Below are 21,438 nucleotides of genomic sequence, written 5' to 3'. Positions count from 1 at the left end.
TCACCACTAGCAATGCTGCAGGTCAGGAGCCCAGTGATGGTGCCACACCTCAGGCTCTTCATACAACAACAGGTCAACGTAAGAAGCTTAAAAGTGGGATGGTTGCTGTTGGAATGCCAAAAATAGGAGAAATGGCCTGGGACAGGGGGACTTGAAAAGGAAATGAAGATTTTATGCTTAATATATAATGTTTTCCAAAATGAAATGTGATATGTAAAAATAAATCAAAAAGGATTTGCAGCTACCAACAAGTAAAACAGATTTCCTGGAACAACTGTGGATTGCCATATAATCCTTGTCCTAATGATGCTATCTGCCTTGAAGATGCAAGACAGCAACGTTTCAAAGATAAAGGTGTTTCTATGGTTGTTCACCGACATTTTAGTTCATCAGCCAGTACATAACCTGGATTTTAAAAGGTTGTTCTGGGCAGAACAGTCAGATTTGAATTAAGCTATCACATGAAGCTCAGGGGAGGAGAACACGACAAAATATGAACTGGTCATGAACAGGTATAGGACTGACAACATCATAATCCATTTGGTATGACAAACCTGTTGTGATTTAGATGCTGCTAACATCTCTGTCAGGAGCTCCCATTATTTTATGGGTGCTGTTATACTTGTGAAATAGCCAAACTTCACTGGCATGAGGACTGGAGCAAGACCCCTATGAATTATTATACTCACTGATTCAGTCTGCCGTTAAAAAAAATAAATCACATCTAGCTCAAAACAGAGCCTTCTCCAGAAGTGAATGGCTCCACAGGTAAAACAATGGATTAGATTATTTTCTTATCAATTCCTAAGTCTTCTGCTCTGACAGTTGCTGATTAAAGATCTCTCTTAACAGGAGCTCTACAGTTGGAGAGCCCAGCAGGAGCAGTAGGGGATAGCAGCCAGGCAAGACCAAGACCTACTGCTTGTTCTTCCTGTTAAGCCAATAAATTTTTAAGGAGCATGAGCATTACTCCCCTGATAGCCAAACCAGAAGAGGATGAAGAGGCTTGTGGTTTTTGGAACTGGTCTCCCACATACCACTACTATGTTGCATGAAAAAGTATTTTGAATTACATTTCACAGTTCCTTTGTAGCCAGGAGGAATTCCATTACAGGAATTTTCATACCATTATGAAACTGGCCAAAAAGTGTAAAAGCCTGTTTATCCCTCTTTATCCTTTTTTCACTTGTTCCATAAAACTGTTTTCCACTCTCTAGATCAAGATGTCTCTAAGCAGAAAAATCCTATCTGTCACACAATTGTCATAAACTATGCAGAATAAAACAAAGTTTGAAATACATCAACTTTAATAAAATTAGAAACCTTAAAAAGCCAAAAAAAAGTGTATGTGTTTGGAATTATTTTCCACCTTGACTCTTAGGTTCTTAAGCTGCCAGTATTTAAGAACATTAATATCTCTGCATTTCAAGGTCATGATTGTAACAGTTCTGCTATTTGTGGATATCAGCAAGAGATTATCTGCCTTTCACCAGTTCAGGCTCTCCACCTACACTGATTAAAGTTTTTTATTATTATTATTTAAAAAGATTATGCACTCCTCCCCCCATGATATGATGGGAAAAGGCAAATTTTAAGTAAAACTGAATTACACTTTTCTTACTTTAAATATAAAAAGCCTTAGTTACACAGGTACATTCATCCACAAGAATTATTAACACCTCCAACTTCAGACACCAGTAAATTATGCTGGTAAACAGCAAGTTATTAAACACAGTACTAGCCTCCACGAAAGAAAGAAAGAAAGAAAGAAAGAAAGAAAGAAAGAAAGAAAGAAAGAAAGAAAGGAAGAAAGAAAGAAAGAAAGAAAGAAAGAAAGAACATACTATCAGCACTATCTTTCTATGACTAGGAAATGAAAATTTCTAGTTCCAAAAGCAAATAAGCCTGAGCTAAAAACAAATCAAATCTAAATGGCCACATCTTAGAAGCTGCCACATATCTGGACTTGACTCTAAAACAGCAAATATGTAGTACAGAAACTGGTACAAAATGGTCACGCAGAGGCTTAAATATAGTCTTAGCAACTTAATTTGGGGACATGAAATGTATTTGCAGGTCTTGCAGCTCAATCTCAACGTTGCATCCTCAAACAAAGCAAGGATGCTACTTGTGAGAAACTTCACAAGACTGAAATCTCACCTGCCATCCCGAAGTTGAGCTGTGGCATTTCTTCACTTTTTGTCACTTTCCTCGGGCTTGGCAAATCTTTTGCAGAATCTGAAGGGAAGGCCCACAGTTTCTTCCTGTTTGTAACAGTGGAAGTCTGTGTTTTCACAGGTTTGTTTGTTGTGGGGCACCACTTGTACCCTGGGTTTGCCTTCATAAATGCATCCTTGTACTAGAAAAGAAAAGGAAAATTACCAGTTGTAACATTATACTATCTACAGGGCAACAGGGTGCACTTTTTATAAGAGGATTTAATACAGTAAATAATCCTTAAATGTCTTGATGTTTTAACAGTTTAGTCATGTGCTTAGAGTCTGACCACCAACACAATCTAACAAGAAGAAACATTCAGATAAGTAAAGCTGAGTTGTTCTTAAAAAAAAAAAAAGAACAACAAAAAGTAGGTTTCTCTTTTGTCTCCTGAGGGTTTACTACACATGTCAGGCTGAAGTTGTGATCCTGCAAACTGCTCCCCAGCATTTACATGCTCACTGCTTGGGGAACAGGGAAGACAGCCATCTGAACTCTTTCTCAGGTAGCCTTTGCTTTCTAGTTTGGATGAAATGAAAACATTCATTTGGCAATAAATGCAGCATAATGCCCCTTACTTTGCGCTTGCTCTGTAACACTTCAATATTTTAGAATATTTGAGTTATCCTCTTTCCCAGACCAGGCACATCCCTCTGAAAATAAACCTCTACCTACTTTTCTCTTTTTCAGCAGCTTCTGATACATCACCCCAGCTTTCCTTCCAAAACCATGCTGCACGGCTGCAATAAAACGAACTGGGACCATTGAAAATTTTCTTTGGCCTTGAGCACGTATCTTCGTTGTTTGCTATATTCTTGGTATGAGGCAGCAAAACAATCTAAGCTAGACTACACAGAGAGGGGGAAAAGGAACGGGATCCTACACAGTTCGGTTGGAATAACGGCAGTTGGAGCATCTATTTTCAAAACGTGGGGGTGATGTCTCCCAAGTACCGTGCTGCCCAGGCAAAAAAAAAAAAAAAGATCTTTGACTATTAACAGCAATAAAAAGAATGCATTTCAGTATTTCAAACTTGTTGCTATGCAAGGTAGAGAAGGGACGAATCAGAGGGTCATGCCAAGCATTCCAGCTGCAAATGTTTGTCTAACAACTGATAGGCACTTGGAGCGCTCGCTGATGTGGGAGGCAGGCTGCCAAGTCAGCACCAGAGCTCACTGCAGGGAGAAGGAGCTCAGCACCTCCTAAGTCATTATTAGGTGGGTCTCGCTGGCGGCAAGGGAGTGAGGGAGCAGTTTTGTCCTGAACTACATAGCAGGGCAGCTGCAGAGAGTTTCTTCTGCAATCACGTGTGCTCCCACCTGCCCAGCTGTCCTCGGTCTCATGCACATGCATGCCATAGGAACACAGAAGGAGGAAAACAAAAAATCCCTTGGGTATCAGGTACAGAAGAGCACTCGGAAAACCCTGTCCTCTAACAGCGTGACTGCTGTGCTCTCCTAGATCAGCAAATGGCGTGCCTTGTGGCAGGATCTTCGTTGCATGCACCTCTCTCCTACTTTCACTTCCATCTTAATCTGTCAGCCGGCACTTTCTTCCCCCAGACTGTAGCAAGGATACAAACGATTCGCTTCACAAGCAGCACGGTGCCGTGTGAACCTGCTGTGGGAAGTCCTGTGTTTATAGAAATGGCCATAAATAATAAAAATCTGCAGGGACTGCTGACCCACATACACCCAGTATTTTCTGGAGAGGGCAAGTGGATTAAATCTGCGAATGAAGGACTGCGACACCTTTCATCTCGGCCCTTTTCCCTTCTCCTCAGTTTGGTTTGGGAGTTCATTTCGCCAGTGAATGCAGACCACAAAAATAGCCTCACAGAGGGAAGGGGAGGGGAGGGGATAAGGGAAGAGGCGGAAAGGAAATGCACAAAGAGCGAGCTTTGCCTTCCATTGTTAAAGCACCAGCCCACTCATGAATCATGTTTCCAGCCTGCTGAGTTAAAAGCACAGAACCTCTAGTGATGAAGTACGTAAGCCCTTCGTATCGGTGTTGCTGCTCTGAATAATTGAATTATTCTGCGGATTAATTTGACAATCCAACAGGCTGCCCATCAAATGAGAGCCATAATGCATGCCATTTGCCAGACGAGGCAGTGATAAGCTTTTAATCAGTTTCCAACAAGAGAAATTCAAGTGACGTGATGTATTAATGGATTTTTTCCTCTGCAGAGCCAAAAAGTTAATGTTAACTGCACTCTCCAAAGAGGAGGGAGCCAATTCAGGCAGGACAACTCATTGGCTCTTTCAGAAATTCAACAAGCAAGATAAAATGAAAAAAATATATATGAAAAGTTAAACAACCACCAAGAAGCAGTTTTATAAAATGCATATAGGGGCCTGATCCAAATCTCTGACAGACTTTCAGTATTGATTTTCACGACAGTTATACTGAGGCCTAAAACGAAATGATGGATTCTGCTTGGCAGGTCATGAGAAGATAACTTAAATGAGCTACATGGTAACAAGAAACAGCCAAAGGCAATAGAAGAGCTTACTCTTTTCCTCCTTTCAAGCAACTGTGCAGTAAACCAATTTAACACAGCTGCCTAAGGAAGCCTCTGAAGTCCCTTTAAAAAAAAAAGGTTTATTCGTATCCTGAAAGGTAAAGGCACCACCTTCATTCCCACACAGAGTGGCATGCCAGTGCCTTCAGGACTGCCCATGCGGGGTCATGTCCTGAAATCTCAGGTAACACAAAAAAAGCACAGGATATGTTTGTGGATTGTTCTGATGCATCATTTCCGCTTTGTGAAAGCCTGGGGAAGGATGCAGTATGTGGTGGGATGGGTGCCTTCAGAGCTGAGGTCAGAAGAGGTGCTGTGTTTAAATGCAGCTCCCCGAGCTCCTTTCATCACCAAATAAAAACATTTGCTTCCTCCAGCGTCATGGGAACAGAAGCACGCCAAGTGGATTCAAGCTACACAAGAACAGTAATGGTTTCACTGCATGTTCTCCATGCCAGCTGAGAGCTTCCAGCCCCCGAACAGGGCAGAAGCCCTGTAAGAGTTAACAGAGCACAGCCCCCCTGTTAAATGCAGTAACCAGAAATGATGCAGCTTACTTATGCGCGGTCAGAATTCATTTTCCTCTCGGTGAAGTGAAATGCTAACACACGGCAGGAACACTTGTGGTTCTACTTGGAGTATTTATCAGCTACTGGGCTTATATCCCACATAATAAAACTTTCAAAGTTAAGTTGATCTATGAAGTCTGCAGGATACAAATGGAAAGCCTGCTCCTTAAAGGAAACACCGGCAGAAACCGACACCGAGCTCTGCAGGCACAGTATGAAGTCTCTAGGGCAGGTGTTGCTCCAAGAGACCATTAACCAGAAGACTGAAAATAGAAGGAGCATGGGGCCAGTTCTTCTAAGAAATTAAGGCACCCCAAGGTGCAGACAGGTACATAAAGGGATTTTCCAAAATTGCCTGAATGAAGCATAGACCTCATCATCCTCTCAGCTGGAATCAGGGATAGGTATCTAACCCACTAGGAAACCTCTCATAATTCCACTTGACAAAGTACTGGGGTGCCTCGCTTGCTATCTTTAAAAATCCTAGGTCTTACCTACTGCTAGACACGTGACAAAATGTACCAACGCCTGCTGAGACAATATCAGTTGCTGATACCACGCAGGTAAGAAACTAAAAGTTGCTCACTTGATGCCTGATCTGAGTTAACCGGTGTTGTAAACTCTGGCTCTGAGTAGTAAAACCATTCTCAAGACCAATGGAGCTTGTAGCCACTGCAATTATGGACCACTTCTGTCAAGCCCACTTGTATCTCTGGATGGGCAACGGGATGCTCAGGGTACACAGGACATGTTGGGGGTGAGGGAGAGGTAGTGGACATGGCACAGGCGTCCTGTGGGAGATGCTGGATGCTATGCTGAGAACATTGTCAGTCCAAGGGCACTGAAAAGCTGCACTTAGGTTTGGGGGAACTCAACCACTATATTTTAAACCTCAGCAAACTTTTACATATACTTGTTTATACACACACATACACCCCTATATATATAGGTCTTTAAACAGAAGTGTAGCAGCACCATGGTAATTGTATGTTGTTCCAAAGGCATTCACCTCCTTGACTTTTAAATGAGCTCTCCTTAGGAAAAAGCAAAATATCAACACACGGTTCTAATTAGAGTTGACATTAGCATCCTTTTGACAGTCTCAACAGTAAACCTAACTATAAAAGCGAGTGCTAAAACAAGCAACTGCTCCACACATAGAAGAGGCCTGTTTGTGAAGAAGGCCCAAATATGTTCAGTGGCACATTATAGCTGCTAATTATTGTTGTAACATACAACCATTTAAAGAATAAAAATTATACATTATCTCTCTGCTACACATTCTTGGAACTAGTGGTAATGATCTAACTACTTAGATTTATTGTTTCTCTTTGACACTGAATATGCAATTTGTTCTTCACGCCAACAGAAACAAATAAATCACTACAGGAACAATGATTTCTACAACAGTATGATTAATAGTTTCAGATCTGTCACTTCATATAGAAGTTCTGCAATTATTTTCCTTCTTAATGAGTAAGTTTCCCTCAGCAAGACAAAAGGCTAAGAAATCAGTCACATCAGATTTATTTCTTCCAAAAATACTTCCTTCATTTTCGTCTTCATTTTCTTTGCATCTGTACCAAACCTCCTAATTGTCCCTTCCCCCCCCACACATCAGGAAGCATCACTAATCTGTACGTGGGAACGCAGAATGCATCGGGAACGGCTGGACAAAGCTAAGGCTCAAGTATTTTGATGCTGTGTCACAAATGGGACTTCAGAGGTACTACACACGCTACTTTAAAAGGACCTGCCATGCAGAACACTTGGTTGTTCTTGTGAGCCTTTCCATGCTCATGCAAGCTACTGACAGGGCTGCATCTTATATATACGTTTTATCAGTAGCAGACAACTTCACAGGACTATTAGTTTCCCACCTATTTTACAGCTGTGTTTCTTGTAGTACGCTAGCATAACTTCACAAATGAGAGAGGTCCTTCCTCCTCACCAACAATCCATTATTTTTTCTAAGGCTGAATTCAACAGTTACCCACAATCGACATCATGCAGGTGACTCCTGCATTGTCTTTTGGGGAAGTAGCATCAGCCCAACTGCACACTCTACAATCAATACCCACAACGCTCTTCCTGGGGAGAGCTTATCAAATATGCTATTTCTCAAGAAGCTTCAGTTTAACTTTTTCTTAAAAAGTGACGTAAATACACTCTGTGAAATATGGGAATAAATCTCTTTTCCTTGCTCCCAGTTAAAGGGCTCTGACTGCCTATTCCTCTCTGATTAGGATATTGGACTCTGCCTCAACAAAGATTGCTATATCAGAAATTAGTAACAATACAAAGAGAGAGTACTTCATGAAACACTATTACTTTTAAAGTTCTTTAGCATCAAAAGTAAAGTGGACTGAATTTGTCAACTATACTTTTGGCTTGGTCAGCCTATGCACAGCATGAAGTAGGTATTGCTACAGCCAGCTAATGTGGAACTGTATAATTTACTGTTTTAAATTGCCACATACTAATGCATTAATGCTTCTAGTGCAGGAATTATCGGGTGATATCTACCACACAGTAGATAGTGTTTTTTTTTGTTTGTTTGTTTTTAAATGATTATTAGAGCTACACTAGTTTGTGCACATACACCAACTTCTTTGCATTCTGGTCCAAAAGACCAAGTGAATCCAAGTAAGAACAACAGTAGCTCTGGGCACCATAATCCCACTGGGGAAGCTGAGGAGTCCAGAGAAGAGAAAGACCCTATCAAAAGCACTTAATATACTAAGAAACAGAAGACAAACATGTAATAAACTCCCTTTACATCTACCATTCATACAGTACGTACCTCCTTGGCCATGTCAGTGTATTTCTGCTTCTCTTTTGGATCTAGAACAGCCCACCAGTCTGCCAATATCTTGGTTGCGCCACGATTATCGAGGCGGGGGTGTTCTTTTCGCACGAGAGAGCGATGGCGTTTGCAGAACAAGAGAAATGCATTCATTGGTCGGCGAGCTCGTTGCTCCGAGGACTCGTCATCTTCAGTTTCATCAGCATCCTGCTCTAAACCATCAGCGCCGAGGAGCGGCACCTACCAGAACCGAAAGGGAAGGGCTGTAAACTCAATTATAGTCTGAGAGCGTCTATAGATGTGTTTGAATGAGGGAGACGCACACAGATTTGCACAGCTGTCTGCAAAGGCCATCTGTTCACCTAGAAGACCAGGAAGCCTACATCCAACCTCCTTGCCTGAAGGTCCAAGGTTCACTCATTCAAGACTTAGACTTGGATGCTGACTCACATTCAAGACTTCAAGACCTCGATGCTGACTCACAAGTGGAACAGATTTCTAAGCTGAGTACCGTTCTCTAGTAACAGCCCTAGAGGGGCTGGAAGGAGGATATCCTCACATCCAGTTTCCCACACGCTAGATGTTATCTCGGTGAGATGAGGTGAGCAGAGCTGTCTTGGACCTCAATCACACCTGTTTGCAATGACAAAGTGCATGGGAACAAAAGTGCACTGGAAACAGTTGTTCCTCCATCTCCTGCCATTCATTTCTCAGCTTGAGCTGCGCTGCCTTACAACCTCTGCAGGGCAGCCCGGTCGCTGCCAGAGGGCAATTCTCAACAGAACCGGCTGCTGAAACGCACTCGCTCAGCTCAGAGACCAGCACATCATTCACGCGACAGACGCACCACAGAAAGCTAGTTATAACTCACTGAAGTTATTACTGTATGGTACAGAAAACCACCTCCTACCTAACTGCAATATTGCTATTTTAAGCCATGTTGTGGAAAGTGACCTGGGGTCGACGGACAGTGCTATCACAGTTATCAGGCTTCTCCTAGTTGCTCTTCACCCTTGTCAAGGTCCACTCTTCCTTACCAGCACATCTCAAGGCAGCCTCCTCAGCACTGACCTCTCACTGCCTGCCTTACCAAGGCATCAAGGAGATGCCGATATGGACGCTAACCACATGACGGAAACGTCACGTCTCCAAAATCTATCACCTCCCATTCCCACTTCTTGTTACTGTTGAGCCTAAGTATACATTTGTGAGGTGACACAGCAGGGTCCTTACAGAAGAAGAGTAAGGCCAGCATCATTGAAGAGTACCAAAACACCAAGGGTCAAACAGGAGAGAGATTATTGCACTTGTGCTCACAACATTCTGGAGAATATGCTGAGTTTCATATACAAAGATAGTAAAAATTGTTGACATACTTTCCTTCTTTTTTTTTTCCCTTTTAATCTTTTTTTTTGGTAAATATTAAAAATAGTCAAGTGCAGGGTAGCATGTCTAAAGTAAACAATTAAAAATGTCAGAAAAACAACCTTAATTGATCAAAACTAAGATGTGCAGTGTGTAAAACAACTTAGTTAAAATTTCTGCAATCTAACTCAAAAAAGCAGGGTTTTGCCCAAGATTTTGAAATAATGATGGAATATTCACATTTTAGTGTTATTTGCTACTTGCTTTTATAGCATTATGTGGACAGTATCACTATTTTTTTTATTGGCTGGGTTAGCTTGCAATAGAGAACAGCAAGAAACACAAAGCAAAGACACAGCTGGGGTAAATCTGACCCACCATTCACCTTCTACAGTCCAAGCATCCAATGAAGTCTACCTTATCAATATCTTCTTCGTCCTCTTCTTCCTCCTCCTCTTCAGAAAAATCAAGGAATTTCTTGGCAAGCAGGGGATGCCACTGAAGACACTTTCTTTTTGGTCGCTTCCCAGTTCCTTCTCCTTCTGTCGTATGATCCTTATTCCTACTACTGCCTTTCATTACTGTGACCTGCCATGCAAAAACAGTCACATGTTCACAAGAAACCCTTACGCACAAATGACCATCATGCAAATACTTGGACAAACCAACAACAAAAGCATGGAGCACCAATGCAAGACACTGAAAAGATTTTTGCATGGTAATAGGTAGAGGTTTATTTCAATTATCGCGAACAACAAGGATGTATCCTTCCTCATCTCAACGTTTCCACCAGGTCGACTAGTGAGACACAGCTGAAGAGGATGACACGAAGACAGCAGGCAACCCAGCTCTCAAATGTGCTCCAAATGTGCTCCTGCCTAATCGATAGTATGAGTGCTCATACTCCATTAAGCAAGGGAGTGAGAGCCTACACAGCTCCCCCAAACCTGTGCACACTCCACTTTTTCATATTGTGCTACAGAAAAGGCCAGGAAATCCCTCTTTTTAGCAGTACAACATAGCAGCAGCTACTCATCTGTTGATCACCTACTGACATATAGCAGTGCTGATGCAGAATCCCATGACACTATGAGCTAGGATTTCCCAAGCACCATTAAAAAGTGCCATAGGGAAATCTGACTCCTTGCCTAAGAGAAGCGAATTCTCTTAGATGAGTTTGAAACAAACAACCAGAAGCAGCTACCCTGACACTTGCAAGGTACTCCTCTACGCGAGCCCATGTACAGCAAACCATACGCTCAATCAAGGGCCTGCAGACAGTAAGCAAAATTCACACACCTGTCTTGTGCACGTATCCTCATCTGAGTACCTTACTGCTCAGTAAAAATATGTGCTTATCACATGCTAGCTACCAATTTAAAGGATGGCCTACAAGATGTGCAGCCCAGGTAAGACTTGCACTGCACTTACACAGATCTTACACGCTGTGCACTTACACAGGCTGCCCAAGCCCTGGTGCCACAAATAGGGCAAACGCCTCGCTGAAACCACTTCATGCAGCGGTGCTCAGCAGGAAGAGGCATCGCAGCTCCAGCCGTCTTCCTGAGTATCCCACCAGTTTAGCAATTACTCATTTTGCTTTTCGCTGATGTCTTCCCAGCGTTTTTTGGTGGTTAACTCACTGGCATTTTGGCAATATGCCCTTGTTTGCTCTAGGAATGTGTATAAGCAGCTGCTTCCCCCACAGACTTGAACAGCACAGAAAACAGAGGGAACTTCAGACACCCGGCTTGCTGGAGAAAACAACTGAACCCTGAAATAACGCGGGTTCAGACATTTTAACTTAAATACATAAAAATGTCATTTTCCTGTAAGCGTACTAGATTTTATGACTTCCTCCCCGCTTATCAATAGTATCTGTACCCCCCAGTCAGGGATGCCCTGTGGCTTAGCAGCTTTCCATTACGCCCCACACTTTGCAGTTCCCAGCATACTGCTTTTACATGGAGCGCATTCATGGCAACCACTCTACTGTACATTTTTTGCAAGCAACACTTGTCCTTTCAGCAAGTGCTATACGGCACATAATCATGCACCATGCCACATCTTCAATGTGTGACTTGCAAAGAGGATCCAACAAACATAATAAAACACACAGAAACAATTCTGGCTTCAAAAGAACATTAAAAGGTGAGAAGGATCAAGCAGCAATCCAGTATTGTGAAATGAGAGGTTTAAATTGTTGCTATCCAACAGTAAACTTCACCATGTACCGTGCTGCACAGCGCTTCCCACCTTTGTCTCCTCCTAAAATGCTAAACATCTCTGTTTGCTTTTGCCATTCCGGGTATTTTCCAACACAGACCAACAATGTGGCTGAGTTACTGTTCCAACTGTTCTGAGACTTCAGAGTTTGTTATATGACAAGGATTTGCCTGTTACTGCAGTCAGTAATGCATGTGGCCTATTTCTGAGCATGGGAAGTGTGCTATGAACGGGACAGAGCCAGCTATGCCAGCCCTTGCCACTGACACCTATGTGTGGTTTCTGCCTACAGTCATTCAAAAGTAAAACGAGTGTTACTGGTAGCCTTCTACCTCATTAGTATGAAGCTAAATTAATGTTCAAAGTGTCCTTCATGATCCTCCTTAAAAATCACAGCTGAAGTCCTAACGCGATTTCAACAAAATCATCTCTAACCGGCAGCTTTCTGCCTCCTGCCCCCCTGAAGAGAAGTCAGAAAAATTCACAGGGCATAAGTAATCCCACAGGGCATTTTGTACAAATTGTCCATCATCTTTAAGACCCTACCTATGCTCTGTGCCAGACATGGCAGGTGAAAAGGGAACCTGAACGCTGGCTACCTTTCAAACCCGTGAGGGACTCTCAGCACATTATTTCTCTTTATTACCACCTAGCTCACGAATAATTGCTTTTGTTTTCCACGCATGTAGGCTAGGTATTGAACATCCAATTAACCTAAAATAAATTAACCAGCATTCACTGCACACCAGTGGTGAAAAAGAAGCGTATGCTCAGCTGGAGGAATTCAGCTATGTTAATTAGGTTGTTTTCTCAAATTGTGATCTATTTTACCTTAGTGGTCACACCAAAGCAACAGTTCTGCTCTGCAGAGGTTGTTTTTAGCGCAGCAGCTCACACTATCAGCTGAACGAGCATCTTGTAGATCTGAGACACAAAGCCATAGCTTGGTTATTTAACGGGCATCACTCATTACAGACAGACACACTCTCTCTTCAACTTTGGAGCAAATGCCTGCAACAGCCTCAGTCTGCATCACCTAACAACAGAAGTCTGACTGATTTGGCCCCAGGGATGGGAGGACTGAGGCCACAGCCTGACTGCAAACTACTTCCACAGCAGGGTCCAGAAACCTCCCCACCCCAGGCAACCTATCTACTCCATTCCCTATTACCCCTCTTCTTTCCTATAAAATAGGGCGTAATTCATAACAGGGGGGAGATAAACTACTCCACTGCTATTTTTTGATACTCGTGTTTTCAAATATTCCCCCCTCCCCATTTTGGTTACTTAAGTTCTCTTAAGTTTTGACCTACGTTTCAAAGCCCTTTTTTGGTCCTGACTTTTTGCTGATGTCTCTCACAGTCCACATAGGACTGACATTATGAAAAATGTTCTTATTCTCTACTAAGTTGCACAGAGCTTTTCATCTTACAACAAATGAAAAGAAAGCTGACATGGTGTGATGAACTTGTTTTCTTTCGGACTGCTTCACCTTCCATATTATTACCCCCACATTGCATGGGTATTTCTGCTGTAACTGCTGAGGGACTCACATACAGTCATCTAATTATGAGAGGAGCTGTCCCATCCAAAAAACCCATCTAATTAAATAGAAAACGCGTCTAACATGAACAATTTCATTTATTTTTTTGCATGGAAGATTTTAGCAAGACATGCTGTAACTACGTAAACAAGACATTCAATGTTCAAGTGAACGCATGTATGATTAAGTGACAGTGCAAGTCTTACTGGAATTAATTACTTGTTGAATGGCAAAACATCAATGGAATCCATTTACTGGAACCTTCAGATTCGACCGATTTATCATTTTTTTTCCCTTGACATTTAATCAACAGCATGTTAGTTTCTTGTTTTGTATGGAAGAAAAGGAGCTGGCAGAGGGAAGTAGGCAGAAACATCGACTCCTGCTTTCCCTCTCAGGGATCCCCGAATGCTGGCAAGTATCCCTTTAGAAATGATTTGGATCCTACAAAAACTGAAGCATGTGCTTAGGCTTGGCAATTCAGCGGTTCTGGGGAAAGTCACAGAACAAGTCACAGGCAGTCTCTGCAGGATTTGTGGCTTAAAAAGTATAAAGTATACACAACACTCCAAGTACAAAGTTTGCACCAACAGGAACTTATGAACCATATCACAAATATTAAAACCAGCTAACAAGATATTACATGATACTTTTTGGCTTCAGCATGATAGAGTGGCAGACATAGGGAAAAAGAAGAAATATGCAACAAAACAAAACAAAACAAAACAAACAAAACAAACAAACAAACAACAACAAAAAAAAACAAAACAAACAAACAAACAAAACAAAACAAAAACAAAAAAAAAACAAAAAAAAAAAAAAAAAAAAAAAAAAAACAAGTACGTGCAGCTTTGCTTGAAATAAGCCACATCAGCTTTATCATATCACCAGAGGATTCCTGTCAAGGCTGATATTCATGATCCATTGACAGCAAGATATACCTTCAGAGAGATGTTCTACACATCTGTACCTTCAGTGCAGATACAGGTTAAATGTTACTGAGGCATTGCACCAATAAAAAGATTTTAACCATTTTTTCCCCAGTTTTTTTGTGCTGGCTATTATATTTTCCTTCTGGTCCTGGAAATGTTAATCAAAGGGTCACAATTTTCTTGATGTCTTATAAATGCGTACACCTAACAGGGGTTCAGAGGGAAAAAAATAACAAACACAACATATCTTAAGAAAAGAGCTGGATGGAGGAAAGAGGTGGGGAGAGAAGAACGATTGCTTAGCTTTTTATGACATACATTTCTAATTCAATTATGCACCTGTAAGTCTTCCTTTTTAAAATATTCATTAGCAACAAATGCTTTATTACCTTCATTACGTTTTGTTTTTCTCTTATATTGCTCTGTTATTTATAAAACCTGGCAGATAGGTGACTAACTTCTTCATTCCTAATTTCGGGACTACGTTACCCCACAGCTGATCTGTCACCCAGAATTGCTCTAGCACTAAACAAGCTGTACTCACCAGGTGTTCCCCAAACTATCTCCTCACATTTCACCAACACCAAACTCTTTAAAATGCCCCTAGAACTAACAAAGCGCTACAAGACACATGCCATAACAGAGGCTGAAGGCAAGAAATCCAAGAGCTACACAAGCTGAGTCACAAAGACCTGAACTGCAACTACAACATAGTCTCTGTTGGAAGGTTCTCAGCACAACGCCTGATCTTCTGCAACACTCATTTCCATTCGGACAGTGGAAATGAATTTGTTCTCCTGCTACCTTAAAACTACTTCTCCAGGAATCCAGCTGGGCCTCTGCTAATTCCATATAAGTTACTGGCACAAAGCAGCAAAGGGAAAAATTCAAGTGGATTTTCCACACTTTATTTATTTATTTTTAAACACTATCAAAATTCTCTGTTACTTCATAAAAACAAGAGTGACTTTATAAAACCAAGAGTGACAAGAGGAATGAACTATATGATACTAATGCCTCGGTGTTTTGGGGGCTACGGAGCCAATGGAAGGAGCTGGTTCAATAAAGAAGCTGAAGACTAGGCAATGAGGTCACTTTCTCACAGGTCTAGTGGGCAGAATAGGTATTTGAATTACCAAATAAAAGGAAAAGGAGATGGCTGGTGGCAAAATGACACCAAAGTGAAAAGGGTTTTATAAAAGTAATTTTTTTTTTTTTTAGCTCTGGAATAACTGAACCAGAGTATTTCTGTAATGAAGGACAAACCTAGTCAGTACTAATTACTGACCAGTCAGTAAATGTGTCCTTTATTGTTTCACAGCAGAAAGCCATTAATGAGCTTTCTAACTTTGGGAGATGCGATGCCTTAATGGGGGACATGCTGAGACTCAGCGGAGTTCTGCTTGCTGGCAGAGGTTTGGGATAGGCTGTCACCACATGCAATGCTTTGCAACACAGCAACAAGTCAGCAACGAGTCTTACTTAATTTTTAATGACACACTCTTCCTTCTCGATAAATGATTTTAAACTACTCCTTATTCTCTTGGAAAGCAACTCAGAGTTGAGTTGTTTTTTTTCAAATACATAAAATTTAAATCCAAGTCCACCAAGAACGTCAACACACCTGATGTCAGGATGACTTAATTTAAAAATAGGGGGAATTATTGTGTAACTAAGGTTCACTTGCCTTTTTACATGGATTTCCTTTAGTTTTGGTTAATATTGGCAGTGCTAATCCTTCCAAGCTATCAGTCAGAAGAGCTGTAAGGGCATTTGAAATGCTGGCTCTCTACAAATCTGCTTTTAAGATGGAAGCCACATGCCGACAACAAGCAGCCAGGATGGAACAAGAAAACCTCACACTACTTTCATTTACTACATGGGAACATTTGCCTATGCTGTGCCAGGAGTCCTCTGTACTGATGTGCTTGTGTCACCACTTCAAGCAACTGTGTTATAAAAGATATTAAAATGAACATGAATCTTTCCATGAGGTTTAAACAAACAAACAAAAAATGCAGCTTGAAAAGTCAGATGTGTGATGCAGTAATGTAATGACAGCTGACTTCAAATAATTATTTCAATGTTTATTTTTCTTCTTTCTAGTTCTCTTTTTTATCTTCCTCTGTAAAAGACAATCAGAAAAATGCAATAAAATAATATTTTGCTTTGTAAGGAGTTCTTTAGAAACATCCTAATTAAAATAAATGAAAGAGGGGTAAACTCTCTCTGTTACAAATATTCCCTTCAAAAGGCAAACCACTTAGGAACTGGATGCTATTGCTACTGTTCATGAGTAAACTGACCACGAAATTAAAATTGTGGCTTTGGTTTTGTTCACCCCCACCTCTATTTACATGTGTTTTATTTTTCACCTCCAGTCTGAAGACCACGTAAAAGCCACTTATTAAGCAAAACCCAATCAGTACAAGTATTTTAAATCTGTCAGCGCTGGAAGGTACCAAATACTAGGCTCGAAGGAATCAACTCCTCAGTCTACACAAGGAACCTCCAGGAAGCAAGAAATGGTTTGGGAAACAGTCAACCTTTTATTTTCTACCATGCTTTATCCTAAATACAACCTCTGGAAGCAGCTGGGAGTTCAAGTACTATTTACACATTTTTAAAACACAATAGCAAAATGATCCCTTGGTAGACAAAGACTTCTGAGACACACTTGCCAAGGTGGGGCACACCAGGTCCTGCCACATGGCTTCTAATGAAGCCCTCAGGGATCAAATGGCAGTCCCCCCTTTGCTACCACTTCCACAAGCAGCCAAACACCCGACAGCCACTCGTGAAAGTGCACGCAGGCGGCCAAGTCCTGCTCTTCAGGTGAGCATCGGTACGGTACAGACATGGGGATAAAAAGGGGGTTGAAAGGAGAATCTGGGACATAGGTTTGGGCAGCTTTTCCACAGCCACATGGCAAAGGGGGCGAGGGGGGGCAAGGGCTATAGGGCAGCCTGCAGCCCACAGCCATTTTCAGGCTGCTGTGCCTGGGTGTCTACTCCCTGCTCACATCGAGCCACCACCAAGTGCTTCAGAAAGAAGGAAGCTGTGGCCAATACCTGCTACAGGGAGGCAGGGGCACCATGACGGCTCTTGGAGCAATGCCCTCGCCACACGCCCAGGGAAAGCCGGTGAGGTGCTTGAGGTGCTCCTGGGGCTCTGGGAGAGGAATGAAGCTGAGCATGGGTGGAAATCAACCCTGGGGAGAAGCGGAAGAGTGTCAGTGTGGGCAAGGAGGGAGCTGGAGGGGTTTACTTCCAAACCTGCCCTGGTCCGGGGCGGGGGTGGTGGTTCTGGTATTTCCCCACATGTGCAGTGGGGAGATGGAAAGCTTGTCCGTAAGGTCCATACTTCTAAATGCAAACCTTGCCACTGCCAACATCAACACAATAAAAAACCAAAAAGCAGGTAAAGCAGCCAAGCCACCCAATGATTTCCATGCCATCACTTTCAGGGCACAGCTCGCTGAGGCAGCCGAGGGGAGCGCTGCTCCTCTCCCCGGTGCCACAAAGCTCTCGTGTGCTGAATGGGAGAAACTGCCTTGCCTCACTACGTTTGGATGTGCAAATCACTAACATCTTTATTTGAATAGCGGTAATGCCTCCAAACAGACACCCTTAGAAGTATCTAGTTTAAAGTTTAAAATGACCAGCCATAACTGCACCCTCCCTTTGTGTTAACATCTTTTTCCAGACTATGGCTTTGTTCCAGTCATGTGTCAAAAAGCTCTTGTCTGAAGTCTTATGTCTTAACCAAAGCAGGCCTTTTTTTTTGCCTTGAATTTAAGATACAGTGAGACATTTACTATTACAGGATTCATTTCAGCCTTTAGCAGCTGCAGAGGCAGAAATAATAAAACAAAACAAGACACCAAACAGCTAGTCAAAGGCCACAGCTAAAGCTACTGCAGTGCCACATTACAGAGACCTCCACGACCCCGCTGGTAACATCTCTGGGTCACGAAGCAGGGGATGGAGTCTGGAAGCTCCTTCAGTTCCTCTTGTTTGCTGCCACACCAGGACAGAGAGCGAACAAACCCTGGAAGGTGAGCAGAATAACACTTGAAATTCAAAACAAAGGCACGGCAGAACCCAACCTGCTTTGCGCTTCTTCTTCCCACGGAGCAGAGAGGGGGGTAACAGGCTCCAAAAGCCCTCTGCTGACGCCACAACCAGTTATCAGGAACACACTTTTCCTCCAGGGACACGGAGCAACTGTGAAATGCAACCGCCTCTCAAGCGAGAGACAAGTGCATGTCTGTACAGCACTGCAGACCATAGCAACAAGGCAATCCAAAAACCACTTTTAGCAAACCAAAGCAGGGAGAAAATTCGCCAGACCGAAGAGGTGCCCAACAGCAATGAAAACAGGCAGTCAGAACTGAAACACCATTCCACGCCACCCCAAAGAATCTGCCTGGTGCTCCTGCTCACACAGTGAGCTAGTGACTACCTGAGCCCAATTAAAGAGCAGCTTTTCTAGAAGACAGTTGTCATTCTTGTGCTTTGCTGCTACTTTAATGCCATGTTACAACAAAAATCTTTGCGTTTCGTTAACTGAATCACTAGAGCTTCCCTCTAGCTTTTGCAAATCACTAAACGGTTAATCTCAGCATAAAGGGCTTTACAGCCAGTGAGATCACAGGTAAAATGGCCACAGGAAATACTTAATGAATTTCAGTGCATGTGTACTCGCATCATCCAATTCCCATGAGGGCATCTGCAGCTCAGCAAAAGCTTCCTCACTGACGGGCCCCCTCGGATAAGAACCCAAAATCAAATTGAAATTTTATGTTAACAAGAAGGATGGCTTGGCATATTGCTCTGAGCCTTCGAAGAATGAGATCCTTTGATTGGTGAACGGGATTACAAAAAGCCGATCTTTTCGGCTGGCCAATCTGAAAGCTTTATTTTCATCTTTGATTAGAAGGCATACAAATTGCTCTAGGGTCCAATCACGGCAGTAACACAACCGAATTCTTTCGCACAGTGCAAAGCAGCACAAATGAGGAGATGTTACGGCTGCAGACATCGCAGGGTGAGAAGAGCTGAATGGGAAAATTGTTCGACTCTCCTTTTCACCTCTTGTTGATTGTGTCCTAGCGTCTTCCACAAAAAGCAGACAATGTGGCTGTGTCCATCGCTACTGTAATCCATTCTAAGGTTTACCATGTGCGCAACGAAGCTTTCATAATAAAATTCAGTCATAATTGCTACCAGTGTCAGGGGAACCATATACAGCTGTGTAAGCAAATGGAAGAATTAGTCCCTTAATACATATTTAATAGGCCATAAAACATTCTTGCACAACCGCGTATTACAGTTTATCTACTTTTGCTTTCTTCAGCTCACGTACAATAGATTAAGACGGTTGTCCAAACAACCACTCGAAACAGCTACCACCCACTGCTCCTACGGAAGACGGATCAAGATAAATGAATGGCTACAGACAGTATTTACTCAGCTTTGCTCATCTTCCAATATTATTAGCTCATAAATCATAATAATGCAACTCATGCATATCAGAAACAACAATAAAGAGGCTACATGGAGTTTGCAAATAAAACAGTCTGCTGTAATGATCACTGGCAGAAATACCACAAGATTCACTTGATAAATAAATTCCTAGCTACCATCTTATTTTCTGCAGGACCAAATTCTCAGTCTCCTTCCACCCTCTCCCCCTACCAAGAAATAAAACGGGTAAAGTGGAAAAATGATGTGCCTTTGGAGTTGGCTCCCTTCCCAAATCCACACCCCCAAAGACTTCTGGGTTAATTTCCTAGCTATTGACCTGTGTTAATATTAAAATAAATGTTAAAGTCACGACACTGTCAAAATAAGTTGTACGTGTCACAATTCAGGCATAATACAAGAAACGTCAGGACAGAACCAAATTGTTAAGAGGTTAGATATAAATAAAAATAAGTGGAAACCAAAACAAATTTGCACAACTTTTTCAGTTTTACGGGTATTCTTCTTTCTAGGCAGCATTTTAAGCACCAGGAACAAGTTTTTAAAGAGGACTAGATTCCTTAGTGCAGTGGTTTAAGTGAATCATAGAAGAAGGGGATCCAGCTAAAGGAATTTCTATGTTGTTTTGGAAATACCACCATCTCTCAGAGCTGTGCAGATCCACACAGAATCTATCAAAATCTGTAATTATTTTAAGAGTTGATATATCATCTCAATACCCAATTTTCAAGTGCCATCTAGTGGCTATGTTCATTTTTATTTCCATTTGATATTTTAAAATAGTTACATACTAAATTAATTTCTTTATAGAGTTTGTTATTTTTATCGCTTATTATGTTATGTGACTCTTGGTTCTGCAATGGTAAGTAGATGCATAAATGAAGCCTAAGTTTAAGCGTTGTGGTGGACTGAATTTGGGCCAGAAGACAGCTGTTTTCAGGACGAAGGAATTAAAAAGAAGGGGAAAAGTTACCCATATAAACTAAACAAGGCACAAATGCCAGTTCATTTTCAGTTTTTCAGTGCCACTTAATGACTTCTCATCATGACAAAGGAAATTCTGACACATTAAAGTTGGTAAATATATATCTGTGCAGAATTGGAGAGACATGAAATCACTCAAGAAAGGGCAGCAACGGATTGATTGACAAATCAGGAAAGGAACTTGCAGCTCTCTGATTCCAGTCCCCTATGCCATCTCTCCCTCTCAGAAGATGCTACGATGAGCAAACTGAAGAGAAAACTTCCACATTCAGCAATCTTTTTGTCTGCTTGTTGCATGGGTATCTGCATTACATTAAACATCCCGTCCAGCAAGGGGCTCCTTAGACCCACCTCCTGTAGCACTAGGAGATGGGTGCACCAGCCCTGCACCACGCTGATACCGGGATGTTTGCCAGCAACCTTAATGCTTGTGCCAGCAAAACCCTACGTAGATGAACCTGGAAACGTCCCGCTTTATGAGTCGGAGGCAGCGATCGGGTGTAATAGGTACAAGCCCTTTAACATACAGTGGAATGAGTCTATTTGCTTTGGAGCTTGTCCAACAGCATCAAAATAATAATCCATGTGCAGGTCCCAGCAAACTTACAGGCTAGTGCAACACCTCTGGGCAGTTAGATAAAAAGCAATACTAAAGATCTGCAGATGCAGGAACTCACAAGGCTGCCCCTGACCACAAAAACAGGGCATGCACAATGCCATCCAGAGTAGTAAAATTTCCTAATGCACAGATTAAGAAAGGAATAAACAATGTTACTTAAAAACCCT

General features: G+C 42.0%; 1 protein-coding gene across 20 annotated transcripts in view; it reads right to left on the bottom strand.

Moving 5' to 3' along the window:
* BBX (BBX high mobility group box domain containing) overlaps nucleotides 1-21,438 on the bottom strand; it is a 139,796-nt gene that overhangs the window by 52,615 nt on the left and 65,743 nt on the right. For 14 of the 20 annotated variants that reach the window (XM_035315074.1, XM_035315076.1, XM_035315086.1 and 11 more), the window contains 3 exons: nucleotides 9,899-10,069; nucleotides 8,114-8,356; nucleotides 2,161-2,359 (listed from right to left, as the gene is read on the bottom strand). In XM_035315074.1, coding sequence (XP_035170965.1) covers nucleotides 2,161-2,359; nucleotides 8,114-8,356; nucleotides 9,899-10,069 — 613 coding nt within the window. Of the gene's footprint in view, nucleotides 1-2,160; nucleotides 2,360-2,892; nucleotides 2,998-8,113; nucleotides 8,357-9,859; nucleotides 10,070-21,438 lie in introns of those variants that run through there. The other 6 variants (XM_035315094.1, XM_035315093.1, XM_035315092.1 and 3 more) reach the window with 4 other exon arrangements.

The sequence above is a fragment of the Oxyura jamaicensis genome, chromosome 1 (assembly GCF_011077185.1).
Source record: "Oxyura jamaicensis isolate SHBP4307 breed ruddy duck chromosome 1, BPBGC_Ojam_1.0, whole genome shotgun sequence".
Taxonomy (NCBI): Eukaryota; Metazoa; Chordata; class Aves; order Anseriformes; family Anatidae; genus Oxyura; species Oxyura jamaicensis.
The sequence above is the reverse complement of the archived record's forward strand: the minus strand, read 5'-3'. Positions and strand labels throughout refer to the sequence as shown.